We start from the raw sequence: 16755 nt of genomic DNA, 5'->3' as shown, positions 1-16755 counted from the left end.
CTTAAAAATATATCAATCCAGGTAAACAAACTGAAGGGCTTGTCCCTTAAAAAAAATAGCATCTACACCAGGCTTTAGTTTATGTCACAGCCATGAAAGATGAGCTATTTGCTAATCTTCACTACCTTTTATATACTGAAGAATACTGTCAAGCAATAAAATATTAATTACATTACACTGAACAATGCAATGATTTATATATTTTTTAATCCAATCTTTATGCATTCATATTCCATAAAAATGCATTTATTTTTCATAATGTGTATTTTAGTGTTACTTGAGTTCACAAAATTATTCTCAATGTAAAAGTCAACATCATTACTAATATAAACAATATTTCAGTTAACTTAGAACTCGTGCTTGTTTACAACAGAGACACGCAGCCAGAAAGAAATGGGCTACAGTCCAAAGCTAAAATCCGTGCATGCACTTTGACCTGAGAGTAAGTATGCCCTCTGGTGTCAGAAATGAGAAAGACAGGAACGTGAGGGGGAGAGACAGAACATATAAATGGGAAAGGGAGAGAGAGAGAGAAAGAGAGAGAGAGAGAGAGAGAGAGAGAGAGAGAGAGAGAGAGAGAGAGAGAGAGAGAGAGAGAGAGAGAGAGAGAAAGAGAGAGAGAGAGAGGGAGAGGAGGGCGGTTATAGGTGGGAAAGAGAGAGATGGGGGCACGGAGGAAGAAGAGGTTATCTGCCCTGTATTGTTTGTATGTTTTAAACCAACCATTTACAGTAACACCCACACAAAAAAGGTCAAAAGGTGTCATTAAACATGTTAATTGAATTCTGATATGTCGTTTAACAAGAGTGTACTACTACACAATGTGAAATGTTAAATAGTGATGTGTAGAGATGATTAGTTATTTTTGTTTTTATGTTGTGCAGTTTTTAAAATTGTGCTTAAGGGTTACACTTGACCTTTCTTCCATAACAGTACATTTAACAACTACATTACATGACTAATGCTAATATGCTCCACAAATGATGCTAAATTACCATTTACTCAGTCTCACATATTTATATAATACCTTCAAATGAGCTAAGCAAGCTTTATAAAACACCAAAGTAAGTAAAACAGAAAGTGTTACTAGCTTTATTAAACACAAAAACAAGGAAGTAAAATGGTTTGCTACAGAGAGAAGTCTCTAGTGCAAGCCTCGAATCCCACTTCTGTTGTTGTTGTAGAGATCCTCAATTTAAAAAAAACTTTTCTTTTGACAGCTATTAGTTTTATGTTTATTTGTTTTTCATTTTTTTTCATTTCATTGTTTGGTTTTTGCATAATAATTGCACTCTAATCATAGGTAAAAAAATTATACAATGTTAAAATCAGCATAAAACGGATGTTGTGATAGTCTTTTCTTCCCTATTGTGGTGTATATCTAAATAAAACAGCTTCTTGAAAAAATAAAAAATATATTTATAACAAATACTCCAATATTCCACTAAAAAACAAGAATTGTTTATTTTGTTCATGGTGACTTACATATTTGGAAGTAAAAATTGTCTGTATGCTATTTTACACATTCATATTTTTGGAAATGGCTTTGTATATTAAAACATATATCTATAAAAATCTATTGTTTTAGGAAGGGGTCCCTCACAAGGATATTTTGGTGTCCACAGCATCAAAAAGTTTAAAATCCATGATCTACAGTATGCAGTATACCTCAGATAACACCATATATCCATTCAAATAAAGTGTATCTTTATATATATATATATATATATATATATATATATATATATATATATATAGAGATATATACAGTACAGTCCAAAAGTTTGGAACCACTAAGATTTTTAATGTTTTTAAAAGAAGTTTCGTCTGCTCACCAAGGCTACATTTATTTAATAAAAAATACATTAAAAAACAGTAATATTGTGAAATATTATTACAATTTAAAATAACTGTTTTCTATTTGAATACATTTGACAAAGTAATTTATTCCTGTGATGGCAAAGCTGAATTTTCAGCATCATTACTCCAGTCTTCAGTGTCACATGATCCTTCAGAAATCATTCTAATATGCTGATCTGCTGCTCAAGAAACATTTAATGTGTACAATTGTACAAAATGTTTGTGTACAATATTTTTCAGGATTATTTGATGAATAGAAAGTTCAAAAGAACAGTGTTAATCAGCATATTAGAATGATTTCTGAAGGATCATGTGACACTGAAGACTGGAGTAACGATGCTGAAAATTCAGCTTTGCATCACAGGGATAAATTACTTTGTCAAATATATTTAAATAGTACACAGTTATTTTAAATTGTAATAATATTTCACAATATTACTGTTTTTTACTGTATTTTTAATTAAATAAATGTAGCCTTGGTGAGCAGACGAAACTTCTTTTAAAAACATTAAAAATCTTAGTGGTTCCAAACTTTTGGACTGTACAAATCATGTGAGGAAAGACCTTTTTCCATTAACTACTAGAGTAAAATAATATATATTGGTATTTAGAGGGTCCTCTGTGCAACAACATGACAGCACTCACACGAAAGAGTACAGTAATGATATGAAACTACACTGTGAACAGTTCTGACCAAATGAGGAAAAGAGTAGGATAACACACACACATACACACACACATAGTGTCTTCCACAAAAGTGTCTGTGGGTTTTTCAATCAGACCTCTTTTTTTTTCTTCTGACATTTAGATCACACAAATGTGATTCAGTTCAGAGCAGTTAACAGACACATGCACACACACACACACACACACACACACACACACACACACACATATATATATATATATATATATATATATATATATATATATATATATATATATATATTTGCTAAAACATGCCTGCCTCACTCAGAAAGAAAGAAATGTTGTCTGAAATGTTATTAATATAAATTAATATATAAAATAACTTTTTAAGTAGAAACTTTAAGTCTCAAACTTTTGACAGCTCAATCATGCCTAAAATTATTTTTAGTTTGAAAATCCTCAATAATGTTGACTGCTGTACTCAATACTATTTCTGAGAAATTTAAGTCTCACAATAAATTGAGGTCTTGTGGTAGTGTTGACGTTCTGTCTGGTTTAATGCTCGCGAACAGGAAGGAAGGCGAGAGAATGCAAGCACAAGTGCAGAGGGTGGATAGAAGTAGTGGGGCTTTCCAGTGCATTGGGCAGAAAAAGGGTAAGAGAGGGGGTTAAGAGAGGGTGACGTAAAAAAAGAGCCACAAAGGAAAGAGAAAAAAATAATTCCTCTGCCTGCAGCCGACGAACGGAGACACCACACAACAAGACCGCGTAAGTAAGCGTGAGAGACAGACAGAAGAGAAAATAGAAGATAACTGACGCAGTAGCACGGGCCAGCATGACCGAATAATCATCAATTTCTTGGTAACGTAAATAGAAGAATCAAGACATCACTTCAAGTGTCCATAATTGGTGTCAACTGGTGTAAGCCAACAGACCTCATATGACTACACAAAACTATTCATACTGAAAGGATCAAACCGAGACAACAGTGAAAGTAGCCAAGATGGGAAAAGAGAAATGCAATGGCCAAAAATGTCCGAAAGGTGAGATTTTCATATCATTACTGTACAAACTACTTTGATTTGAGAAGATCTGGGTTTTTATCCATTTCTATTAAAACCGTTTCACACAATGAAATGGGAATGCTGTATTTAATATTAGAATCTATTCGTGTGTTTGAGTCACTGTATCACTTATTGTTGGTCAAAATGAAGGCTCAATTTAAACTTTAAACATCATTATGAAAGCAGTTCACCAAACGCTGTGTGAAAAAGAGCAATCGTGACTGATCTTTTCTGTACTGCAATGTTTTACAACGACATGAGCTCATTTATAGTTAATTTTGTGGCATAACTTCCCATAGAATTGACTGTAAAACACAGGATATTATTTTTACTTATCACATTGTTTTCATCAAGGTAAAGTCAGCCCACTAGAGTCTGTTATACACAGGAAATCCTGTAATGTAACCCTGCTCACAAGAGATTTTTTGATAGTTCTCGGAATTTATGCATTAACATAACAAACACAGTACATTACCATTTGACATTTAAAAAGATATATTAGATGGAATAAAACATATGTATGCATCACATTATATAATGAAGCAGCTTTTAATTTAATGAAAGACTCATTAAAGTTAGTAAAGTTTCACAATAATAAGCTTATGTTTAAAATTATAAAACTATATGTAATTCAAAATGAAGCCAAACAAGTATTTTAACACTTTCTGCTTGTTGAACCTAGTGGATGATGTTCATAGTTAATGTGATGATTAACTACACCTTTGAATTTGAGAAGAACAGACTTTTCATACAATCATAAAAAATGAGCATTTGGTTATACTTATCCTCATTTTGTTCAAAACAATTATGACATTGTTCCTTCTGCAGAACACAACAGAAGTTATTTTGAAGAATGTTTCATTGTGTTTTTGTCAATGAAAGTCAAAGGGCTCCAATATTATTGTTTTAGACTTGCATTGTATGGATAAACAAACACTGGAACATTTTCCAAATACTTATTAAATTCACTGTACATATATGGTGGTGGGTTGAAATTTTTGCTCTTTTCAGGTCATAAACAAGCAACTTCAACAAATTACTGTATCACTGGCTTTTAAATACATTGATTATTAATGACAGACTCCTCTGATGATTGTGAAATATTGTGCAAAAACTGAGCTCTCTTTCTTTTTCAGGGAAATATATGGCTGCTGAATGTAATGCCACATCTGATATAGTGTGTGAAATATGTCCACGTCATACATTTAGTGGTCAGGAAAACAGAATGAAGCAGTGTCTACCCTGCATGGAGTGCAGTCAGAGTAATTTCACATTACTTTACTCTTGTCTTTCTTACTAATAATGCTACATGTCTTCTTCAGGGAGTAATGTTTGTGTTTGTGTGTGACAGACAATAACCTGGTGATGGTAAAGGAGTGTGAGGCAGACGAAAACACAGAGTGCAGGTGTAAGCCGGGATACTACTGTACACATCCAAGCAATTCCAACTGCGATCACTGCAGTCCCGTCTCCAAGTGTCCTCCAGGAAAAGGGGTCAGTTTTAAGCGTAAGTATCTGTCTTTGCTTATGTGATGCAGGGCTTTTCAAACTTTCTTTCAATTGTCAGTTTCATCAAGCACCTAAACTCAGATCCTTGTGGTAGTTGTAGTCCTTATTTAGTGGCTTGTTAGCCATGCACATCTATATATGCTTTAATATGTCTTCCTAAGCTAAAGCCCTCTTCAGTGTGATTACTCTGAAAACTGTCTCAAAGACTCTGAGAAGGGAAAAAAAACCAAACTTAAACCAATTATGAACTGTGTGAAAACAACACTATGCTTTGCCACAATATCCACAATGACTCATATAGTGACAGGTCTAAAAGGCATCATTTGAGTTTGCATTCAAGCATGTTTTGTGGCTATACCTGTCGGAAGATCTGCAATGGTTTGAATCGCTTCCATCGAGTGTTCGGGTTGGAATATGTGGCAGGAGGGCTTTTGAATAACTGAAGTTGTATTGCAGACACGTTCCAGTCCGACACTGTGTGCAAACCCTGCCCTGAGGGAACCTACAGTGATGTGGAGGATTATGAGTCCGTCTGCAAAAATCATACAAGGTGGGATTCAGCGTTACATACAATTATAAGCTGCGGTTTATAAACATTTGCGAACTCATTTTTCCTCGCATGATATAATAGACACACTCAAGACTGACAGAGAAACACAACACTTCTCATAAATTCACAAAATCCCCCCACATGCAGTGTACATATGACTATTCAGTACTTTAGATTTAAATTATCTCTTGTGAAACTATTGCTGAAATCAGAAGCTTCTGACTCACATTAATGATTATTTTCAGGTTACACAACTAAAGACTTCTTGTCTTCTGCTATTTTTTAATAACACTTTACAATAAGGTATCATTAACACTAGTTAAAGCATTAAAGGGATAGTTCACCCAAAAATGAAAATTCTGTCGTCATTTACTCACCCTCAGGTTGTTGTATAAATGTTTTTGTTCTGCTGAACACAAAGGAAGATATTTGGAAGAATGTCTGTGATCAAATGGATCTCATTCCCCATTTACTTCCATGGTATTTATTTTTCCTACTATTGTAGTCAATGGGGGATGGGAGATCTGTTTGGTTACTGACATTCTTCCAAATATCTTCCTTTGTGTTCAGCAGAACAAAGACATTTAGGTTTGGAACAACCTGAGGGTGAGTAAATGATGACAGAATTTTCATTTTTGGGTGAACTATCCCTTTAACTAACATACACAAACAAAAATCAATATATTTTTACAACATTTATTAACCTATGTTCATGTTAGTTCACAGTTCATTAACTAATGTTAACAGATACAACTTTTCATCTTAAAAATGTATTAGTAAATATTGAGATTAACAATTAGCTAATATTAATAAAGTAGTATGTAGAAGTGTTGTTGATTGATACAACATGATAAGTAATGTAGTTAAATAAAATGAAACCTTATTGTACGGTGATACAATTTTTTCTCTACATGTATATATTTTCATTTTTAGACCTATAATGCCATTACTTTTCCACCTCCATCTGATATAAAGAAAAGCCAGAGGAGGAACGCATAGCATTTATGTAGGCCTAATTACCATTACCGGTTTTACGTATTTTTTACGTAATGTCTTGTGTCATTGTACTTTTTTGCGTAATGTCTTGTGTCATTCTCCTACACAAAATAAAATCACATTAATTTGTTTCCATTCAAAAAAAAAAAAAGTGTAACGTTAGACGTACACTAGTAGGAGGGTGGGTGGGTATCGCTTCCTTTTCAAACTCTCTCCGACATACATATAAGTTACACACAAAATATTTCTTTCCCTTTTTTTCTACAAGTACACAAAGTAGGCCCTACTCGCAATAGGCTACAAACAGGGCCGCATTAAGACTACAAGGGGCCCCTGGGCTTTACCTCTTGAGGGGGCCCTTCATCCACCAGCACTATTACCTACATTCAGGGGTTAAATTGGGCCGGGGCCGTCCGGGGCTGAGCCCTGGCACATAGGCTTACGAGGGCTCGGCATACGCTTGTCCGGGACTGCGGGACAAGTGGAGTTTTTGAAGTGAAAGAGAATTTTACTTGCCTGACCAGATAAGTAGCTTGATTAAAATGTCAATAACAACCAAAACGCGAGAATGATTAATCTAGCTTAGTGGATGTACTGGCGGTGATATTGCGCTGTTGAGGATCATGTAACCTCTTGAGGAGAATTCAAAACAAATGAGCTCTGTTCACACAAAGAAACTCAGTTATCATGTTGCAATAAAAATTCAATGGGGTTTAGCTTGCTATTTACGACATATGATAAAGTTAAGCATCACACGACCGAAAGTGCTGAATTCCTGAATATCACCTCGATTGAAATTGACACTAATTTCATACAACAATTCAATAAACAAGTAGTTAATATCAATCACTTACGTTTTAGATGCAATATGCCTGTTTTTTGTTCTGTTGTAGCAGCGAAAATAGTTCCAAACAAAGCAGAAGCAGCGCATCTCGCAGCTGCGCTCAGCCGTTTTGAATGATTCAGCCTTTTGAACAAATCGGTTGGGTGAAGATTCAATCGCCCATTCATAAACAACTGCTTCATTCTTGATTCAGAGTGAATCGTTTGAATAAATGACTCAGTGGCTCACTCATTAAGACGGTCACTTGTCGCCATCTACTGGCGGTTTAATTTCATGTTTAAAAGTATAAATTTCCCACCAACATTTCTTATTTGTTTATTCAAAAATATTTAAAGAATCTCATAACATTATTGAACGCAGTTGTACTTTTTCAGTGTAAATTATTTAATTTGGTAACAGCCCTAGTGTCTTACTATTTTAATTTATCAAATGTAAGAATATGAAATAAAAGATAAAAGATTTGCATAGTAATACAATTTTTTATTTTTTTCCAGACAAGCTACTTTTTTTACTCTGACAAGTAAATTACCAATTTAGTTGTCCAAAGGACAAGCACGAACCCAGGCTTAATGTCGAGCACTGTATTTTGTATTTATATTCTGTTCTTTAATGGTAGCATCACTTATATTTAATACTGACACAAAGGAGAAGGCACAGGCCTACAGAAATATTTTATTGTCATCAGATGTAGCTTTCACACTACCAGCATCTATAGAATGATTTTGATCAGCATTTTATTGTTCATAGCAGAGAGCTCTCTCAACTTGTTATATTTTACAGTTTGTCAAATGATACGATTTTGAAGTCTTTGCATACACATGCACCACTCGAAAGCCTGAAACCACAGAGCCACCCACATAACAAATCCCAATTTAACCCCTGCCTACATTCACTCAATCTTCTTAATCACAAAGTGCAAGTTATCAGCCTTTTATTTTGCATGAATAAATGCCATTACCAAAACATCCAAATCTATTGGTCTGTTATAAAATATAAATATCACTGCATGAACTACATATTGGCACATAGTCTGAACTATTTGTACAGGCTACTCATTTCGAAGGCTGCATCCTCCAGAGGTCGCATTTGAAGGCTGTATACGTCATTGAGGCCGGCTCATTTAAGAAAAACAACCGTTGGATTGCAAAGTAAGAAAGAAAATACAGCATTTTGCACCTCATGAGGAATAACCATCAATTTTATTATGGTTACTTTTCTTAAATAAGACATCCTTAATGATGTATGCAGCCCTTCAAATGCGAGCTCTGGAGGACATAGCCTCTGAAACGAGATGCAGATTCGAACAGTAACAAAGGCGCCAGTTTTACCATTTCAATTCCAGTGTGAGTCCTTGTCTTTTGGAAGTGCATGCAAAGTGGATTTGCTTTTGCACCGTAAAGATGTCATGTCAACATGTCAACAACACAAACCAAACTCTTCCAGTCTCAGCTTTTTGAAGTCTCAGTCTTCCAGTCTCAGTGTTTGAAGGCGGGCCAAAATAGATGTTGTTCACGAGCAACCGGCTATCATTACACAAATTTTTACATTGTTATGTAGGTTTGTAACAGGAAGTGAGACTGGAATTGCTCATTTCGGCAGTTCAGAATCAATTAATTCTTTAAGGCAAAAATTAGGCTACTTTTTTATCCTGTACTTTGATCTTTAAAACAATGTGACAAAAACACACGCAAGTTCTACCCAAATGTTTAATGTCATGATTGTTACCATCTATTTGCATTAGTTTATATCCAGCTGGTTGCTTTTATTGATTCGTTATGCAGCAAAGTTGCATAATTAAAACTAGTGTCATGAGAAAGCAAACTGTATCGTCATGCAGCAGACATATCTAAACAAATCAGAAATGCATTTGATTTCAGTTCTCTGCAGGGTTCAGTGAGTGAAGGGGCGCACATCGGTCGAGAAGCGTAGCGACGCACCACGTCTTTAAAATTCGAACACATTGTTTTCTTTGGGGCTGTTCACACAGAACGCGCTTTTCTGCGTTACTTTTTCTTTGTTTTTCTATGTAAACATGCGCTAGAAGGACGTGCAGAACCGCTGCGCTCGCGTCTTGATGCATGACATGGCGATCTAAAGCCATGAATCAGTTCATCTTAAAAAAAGTTTTAAAAAGCGTCTCGAGACCTTGCGGTTTCCCCCATTCCACTGCCCGCGTCTCGCAAAAGCAAAAACGCGTTGTGTACGCACACAGGCAGCGCCACTGGGTCTGTCCGCGTTGTCCAGATACTGATAGCCTACTTAGTTGCTTGCTGACGCAGCGCGTCGTATGAACTTCACGCGCAGAACAGCACATGTATTCATATCAAAGCGATGTTAAAGCGACAGTCATCACATTAGAAAATGCGGTTATATTTTTTCCGGCATCACCGGGGCCCTCCCTCACCCGGGGCCCTGGGCTTAAGCCCAGGTAAGCCCGTGCATTAATGCGGCCCAGGCTACAAATGTATATTATTACACTCATACATAATTATTTTCCTTAGCTAAATTGCTAGGCTAAATAGATTTAAACAAAATAAAAGTTTCCCCTCTGAAATCCTCTGCCTTCTCTGTCATTTTACAGTTGTGATGATTTCGGTCGAGATGTGAAGGTTCCTGGGACCAGCACATCAGATGCTGTGTGTGGACATTTTAAACCATGTACTACATGTGAGTCTCTCAATAGACTTCCTCTACTGGGAAAGCTTTATTGGAAATGTCACCACGTTCAATGTATTTTTTTCATAATCAATCAAATAAAATAATTTATTAATTTAAAAAAGAGTTGACATTAAGCGGTACCTCTTAGCTTACATTTTCTTCTTTATTTCAGCTTGTTCTTGGTTGTTACCTGCTGGCCTGTGGACAGGCGTCGTGGTTACTGCCTTTATTGTATTTCTGGTCCTGTTTATAATTTATTGGAGAAACAAACGTCGGTCAGAAACATCAGGTAGGCTAAGTCTTATTCACTAACAGTGCACGGATGCGTACCCATGTATTTTCGCTAGGATATCGTGATTTATCAATACGTTCACGTTAATATTCATGATTTACAATCAGTTTTGACTGCGCATATTTAGACGAAAGTCGAAGAAAGAGGTGACATTAGGGTTGCCAGGTTTTCACAACAAAACCCGTCCAAATGCTACTCAAAACTAGCACAAAACTTGCCCAATTGGAGCGGCTCCCCAGGTAAATGTTGCATTCCAGGGGCTAAATGTCATGTTGTTTGGGTTGTTTCAACCCACGGACATGAAAAACAACCCGCGAGAACATTGTACAAGTAGCCCAAAACCGCGGACTTGGCAACATGCGGATTTGCGTAATACCCAAGTAGGATATTTTGGATGTGTTTTATGCAAATTAGCAGCGGTAGACAGGAAAGCAGCTGGACACATACGTTAGGAAAATCAGCATAAGAACAAGTGAAAGAACAAATATAAATAGTATATATAAATATAATAAAATTATACATATTTTAAATAATAAACATGAAAACACTGATATATACGGAGTCCCTAAAGAGACATCATTTTGGGGAAAGAAAATGAGATGGGAGGAAAAATAAGTCAATGCTTTTATGTTCTCTCGAAAATGTTTTGCCTTAAAGGGTTAGTTCACCCAAAAATGAAAATTCTGTCATTAATTCCAAACCCTTCGTTCATCTTTGGAACACAAATTAAATATTTTTGATGAAATCTGATAGCTGTCTGACTCCTCAATAGACAGCAATTTAACAACCACTTTCAAGGTCCAGAAATGTACTAAGGACATTGTTAAAAAAAAAAAGTCGATGTGACTACAGTGGTTCAACCTTAATTTTATGAAGCGATTAGAATGCTTTTTCTTCGCAAAGACAAAACAAAGATAAAGACTTTATTCAACAATCTCTTCTCTTCCCTGTCATGACAGAATTTTCATTTTTGGGTGAACTAACCCTTTAAGTTTCCCCCGAGAAACTTTGCATCAGTGAGAGAACGCAAAATCATTGACATAATTTTTCATATTTGTTTTCCCTTCACCATGTCCCTTTAGGGGCTCCATAGATATAAGACTGTGGCTCTTATGCTGCCATCAGGTGCTCTCGGAATTATCGTAAATAGGCCTACGAGTTTCCTAGTTAAAAACTTCACACTCCCAACTTGAATGCGAAATCACAACTTCAGAATTGGGAATTATCATATTTCCGGTAGCATGTGAAGGCAGCATTAGAGACGAGAAGCATTTCTGCTGAGTGGTCAAGAAAGTCACGCTGACTTCATATCAGATCTGTGGGTTGTAGATCTAGGTTGACTATAATTGTACCTGATGATTTTGCATTGACGTACACAAAAAGGGTCATTTACTGTAGCAGTAACAGCAGATTTGATTGATAGGAAACCCCAAACTCTGTCTCTAATGCTACAAGATGCATACACATATGTATACCTACACATGAAATTCTTTGCCAGTCATCGAAGGATAGATAATCTTGCTCTGAAATCTTTTAATGTTTAAGATGGTACATCTGCTGGCGTCACTGATTTCCAACATCAGGGTGGATGTACTCAAGATCAAAACAGTCATGCTGCTGTGTTTTCTGTCAATTGCTTACAGCTTAGTGCACAAAATGCCTAAGATTAAACTGATGCTGGTAAACCACATCCTATCAGTTCTACATACATGCTCACAGACCTTTAACAATGTGTCGTAAAAAAAATGCAGAACAGCCTCTCATACATTAAGAACAAAGTAATTATTGAATAAATATTCATGTTAAATGCAAATCTAAACATCAACAATACATGTTAAATGTTAAGGAAATGTAAGACTATTGTGAGCCATTACTGATATTGTGCATGTGTGTTCTCAGAGATTTTTTTAAGCCAAATCTCGCCAGTGCTTCCTCCAGACATCCTGAAATACCCTGCAGACTTTGACATGGAGAAATGTGTAGAGTGTGACAAACAAAAAGGTAAAACTCTTGGTTTTCTTCAAGTTTCCCTCTGTTAACCACACACATAAGTGTATTGTTTCTTACTTGCACATAGACACAATAATATATTCCAGGATTTGTTCATACACACGTCTTTGTAAAATATTTATTTACATACAAGAGAGAGAGATCTGACAATTATTGTTTGATCTCAAACATAATTTTTGTGCAATGTTTTACTATATGCATACAGTGTTGGGGAAAGTTACTTTTAAAAGTAATGCATTACAATATTGTGCTACTCCCTAAAAAAGTAACTAATCGTATTACTTATTTACTTTTTATAGAAAGTAATCTGTTATATTACTTTTGGGTTACTTTTCCTCATCTAAGGTGCTTGCTTGTTTGTTTTTAATTACAAAAAAGTTATATTTTTGACAAATTCACACCAAAAGTGAAATGATTGAGCCTCAAGCTGAAGGAAATATAAACTCACACCTGTACAGCAGAGGGCGCAACTCAAACAAACCTTTGAGCTGTGCTGCTGAAGAAAGTTCAACACACTTCATCAACATATAAAAGAAAAAAAAAAACATGTGGTTTATCTTAAGTCATTTTTGCTTATTATTGGTTGAATTGGATCATCTTAGGTCAGCAGCAGCGTTACTTTACTAGTTACTTGAAAAAAGTAAACTGATTATGTAACTCGCGTTACTTGTAATGCATTACCCCAACACTGTGCATATTATTGTAGAAAAAGATTGAAATGCAATACAAACAGTGTATAAGACTGTGTGAAAAAAGTCCTGAAAAGGTTGAAGATATACCCCTGATATACAGTATTAACTCTAACAGTTCTTAAGTGTTATCTTTAGTCAATGACATTAAGACATCCGAGCTATAAAGCAAGCAACAAATATTAATGTTCTCTTATCTGAATTAAATGATAACTCTGCAGAATGGCAGAAAAATCCCGACAATTTAATAGTGATATTTTACTTAAATCCTGAATTTGAAATGTATTTGTACAAAGTAATGAATTTAAACACAAAATGAGAGGGCCGGGCGCTTCTGAATACATTTGTAAATATATCAGCAACACAGTACCTCTAATATTTCTGAAGCTGTGACCTGGAAATCTGTCAGATATTTTGAAATGGCATTCTAGAATCTTACCGAACATTCCAACAGTATGCATTAAATACAGTCAGGAGAGTTTCAAAATGAGCAATACCAGATTTTTTTGATGACTTCAATTATGGCTTTGCGTCACTGTATAAAACATTGAAACATTTCCTTTGAACTCATCTGATCTTATCAACTCACAGACAGGAGGGTACAAACCACATAGGAATTGTCTTTTACTGCATGCTAAATAATCTAGTTTAGCTGTGTTGGCCTCCCACAACTCCTACACTTTCCTCCTGCACTTAATTCAGTGCAGCGATAAAGTATTTGATGTCTCTGCTAAACATGGGGTCTGAATCGTATGTTGATTTAAAACCAGTCATATGGTGACACCAGGTACACAGAGTTTCCAGTTTGTACAGTAAGCAGCTTTTCTGGTCTGATCTCAAAAGGCAAATTTACGAGAAACTGATTACACGTGATCTGGAAATTTTTAATCACAATTATAAATTCTTTATATTTAAAGGGTTTGTTTGGGCGAACTTAATGCTGTTGAAATGCTGAGGCCAATTATTTGACCTAAAATACAGTAAAACAGTAATATTTTGAAATATTATTATTATTATTAATACAATATTTTTAAAAAAGTAATTTATTCCTATGATGGCAAAGCTGAATTTTCAGCAGCCATTACTCCAGTCTTCAGTGTCACGTGATCCTTCAGAAATGATCCTCATTTAATGCTGTTGAAAAAGAAATGCTAAAACAGACCACTCTGGTAAAAGAATATCTGAATATATGTGAATTTAATCCAAGTTATTAGAAAGCCTGTAAAGGGAGTTTATAATACTTATCAGTTGAATGAAAACACAAATGATTAGATATTTAGATGATGTGCCAATCACTGATCAGTAATTTTCTCTTCTTTTTTTTTTTCCTCAGCTGAAAATTACACAGAGATGGACAGTTGCATACAGTGTGATGGAGTTATATCAATGAAGAGCGTGTCGGGGAAATACAGCCAAATAACTGCCGCAAATGGATATACAGATAACATGTATCACTCCGCTTATCATTCGCAGCCACAGGAGTCTGAATGGAATGATTAACTTTGACACATTAACTCCCTATGAACCCCTAATTAACTCCCTAATTAATGGTTTTCTCTGTCAGCGCTTTACTTCTGTTCTGGTAAAATGTGTGTAAATAACTAATTTTATTTTTTACAGTAAAAATACATTTATATTCTACAATAATCAAGATGAATGGAAATTTAACATTGTCTTTAGTGATGGTATTATTTTTTAAATGTTTCGTTACATTTCAATAAAAAACATTGAATAATCCCACAAATAAAGTAGCCTATGTACAAAGGGATGAAGACTGTCATGTGTCATACCAGGTCTTACCAGAAGATGGCGCAATAGACTTTAAGCTTGTCCTTTTAAACCTCTGTTGTTTGCACAATTCAATTTCACTGGCCAACCTGTAAGTCGGCAAGAAGCACGTACAAAGCAAAAACATGTGACATTGGGACAGGAAATTAAACAGCCTTATCTCAGCTTGTATTTTCAATCCAAGTCTATTGCCGCACTCTAGAGGCAAAATGAGGGAATTGCAAGATGGAAGGTATTTAACTCTTTCCCCGCCAACGTTTTTTTTTTTTTTTAAGTTCCCAGCCACCGGCAGTATTTTTTAATAATTTTCTCAAACTTTAATGGCCCTCAGAATATTTTGTTGCATTAATATATCAACATACAATATATCAAAAGAAAGAACAAAGACTCTTTTTTTTAAAAAGCAACAACAACAACAACAAAAACCTTTTATTCTAGCTTCATGCATTCTTTTTCTATCACTACTTGAATGTGGTTAAGTTTCAAATAGTTTAATCGTACAAATAGTTTAAAAAACAAACAATATTTTAAGAAAAATTTTTATAAAGTCGTGTTTTGTCAAAGACTAAAACGTGCATAAGCAATGTTTTGATCTGGAGATTGCCTACGATTTCAGAAGATGTGTAATAGCGCCACCTACCGTATAACAGTGAAAAGCCGCGGGGAAAGAGTTAATTTGTCAATGGCTGGTTGAAAGATGTCTCGTTGACATGGTAGGGGTTTTGTTTTTGAAAGAAATCAATAAATGCTCACCTAGGCTGCATTTATTTGAACAAAAATAGAGAACAAAAACAGTACTATTGTGGAATATTCCTATTTCTTCACACATGATTTTTCAAAAAATCATTCTAATATGAAATATTTCTTATCAATGTTTAAAACAGTTGTGCTGCTTAATACTTTTGTGAAAACTGGTATACTTTGGTGTACTTTTTTTTCAGGATTCAAGTTCAAAATACCACCATTTGTTTGATATAGAAATCTAACATTCTTGCAGAATCTCTTTAAAAAAATTAAAAAATAACCCCAAACCCCTGACCTCAAACTTTTCAACGGGGGTGTGTGTGTGTGCATGCACGTTTTTGTGATTTATGAGGACACAAATTTGTATAATGACATGGGTATTACACTGGTATTATGACGTAAACATGAAATATGAGGACATTTCATATTTAAAATAGCTTTAAAAAAATACTAAATGTTTTCTTAAAAATGTAAAAATGCAGAATGTTTTCTGTGATGGGTAGGTTTAGGTTGGGTAGTGTAGGGGGGATATAATGTACAGTTTGTTGTACAGTATAAAAACCATTACTCCAATGGAATGTCCTCACAAAGATAGCAAAAAAAATCCTGTGTGTGTGTAGTATATACACACACCCGTTTGTTTCACTAGAATAATGAAACACTTCAAAAAAGCCTGCACAATCTTTCACTATATTAGTGAAGACATTACATAGACTTCCATTGATTTTATATTAAATTAATGATATGTTCTATCACCTAACTTGACCCCTAAACCTGCCCATCACAGAAACATGTGCAAAACACAAGATTTAAATAAAATCATGTTTTGGCTGATTTATAAGCCTTTCTAGCGAGGACCAGTAAAATGTCCTCAATAATTGACTGTCATAATATTTCACTATATAAGTGAGGACATTTGGCCCACACAAGTACAGCCAAACCTGTACACAACTACTCAATATGAGACTATTTTGACCAACACTTTTAGAAAATATCATCTAGTAACTGAAAATAATTACTGCAAAGAAGCTACACAAGTATGCTGTTGTGTGGATTGCTATTAGTATTGCTCTGATAAGAAATAAATTCATTCAAACAGAATT

At 35.0% G+C, this 16755-nt stretch overlaps 1 protein-coding gene across 1 annotated transcript; it reads left to right on the top strand.

The window, feature by feature from the left end:
- Positions 1-3131: 3131 nt before the first annotated feature.
- LOC137034047 (tumor necrosis factor receptor superfamily member 14) lies at positions 3132-14998 on the top strand. The gene is made up of 8 exons (XM_067406636.1): positions 3132-3551; positions 4709-4834; positions 4924-5079; positions 5538-5631; positions 10053-10138; positions 10302-10418; positions 12321-12422; positions 14454-14998. The coding sequence occupies exons 1-8, from the start codon at positions 3512-3514 to the stop codon at positions 14618-14620; spliced, it is 888 nt and encodes a 295-aa protein (XP_067262737.1). The 5' UTR covers positions 3132-3511; the 3' UTR covers positions 14621-14998.
- The last annotated feature ends 1757 nt before the right edge of the window (positions 14999-16755 follow it).

This window comes from Chanodichthys erythropterus, chromosome 2 (assembly GCF_024489055.1).
Source record: "Chanodichthys erythropterus isolate Z2021 chromosome 2, ASM2448905v1, whole genome shotgun sequence".
In the NCBI taxonomy this organism is placed as follows: Eukaryota; Metazoa; Chordata; class Actinopteri; order Cypriniformes; family Xenocyprididae; genus Chanodichthys; species Chanodichthys erythropterus.
This window is presented reverse-complemented; position numbering and strand designations above follow the sequence as displayed.

Bases quoted from the DNA above. Each gene is read 5' to 3' on its own strand.
- LOC137034047 (XM_067406636.1), top strand. From the start codon at position 3,512: ATGGGAAAAGAGAAATGCAATGGCCAAAAATGTCCGAAAG. The intron at 4,835-4,923 runs GTAATTTCACAT...TGTGTGTGACAG, and splicing joins CTGCATGGAGTGCAGTCAGA to ACAATAACCTGGTGATGGTA. The intron at 10,419-12,320 runs GTAGGCTAAGTC...GTGTGTTCTCAG, and splicing joins ACGTCGGTCAGAAACATCAG to AGATTTTTTTAAGCCAAATC.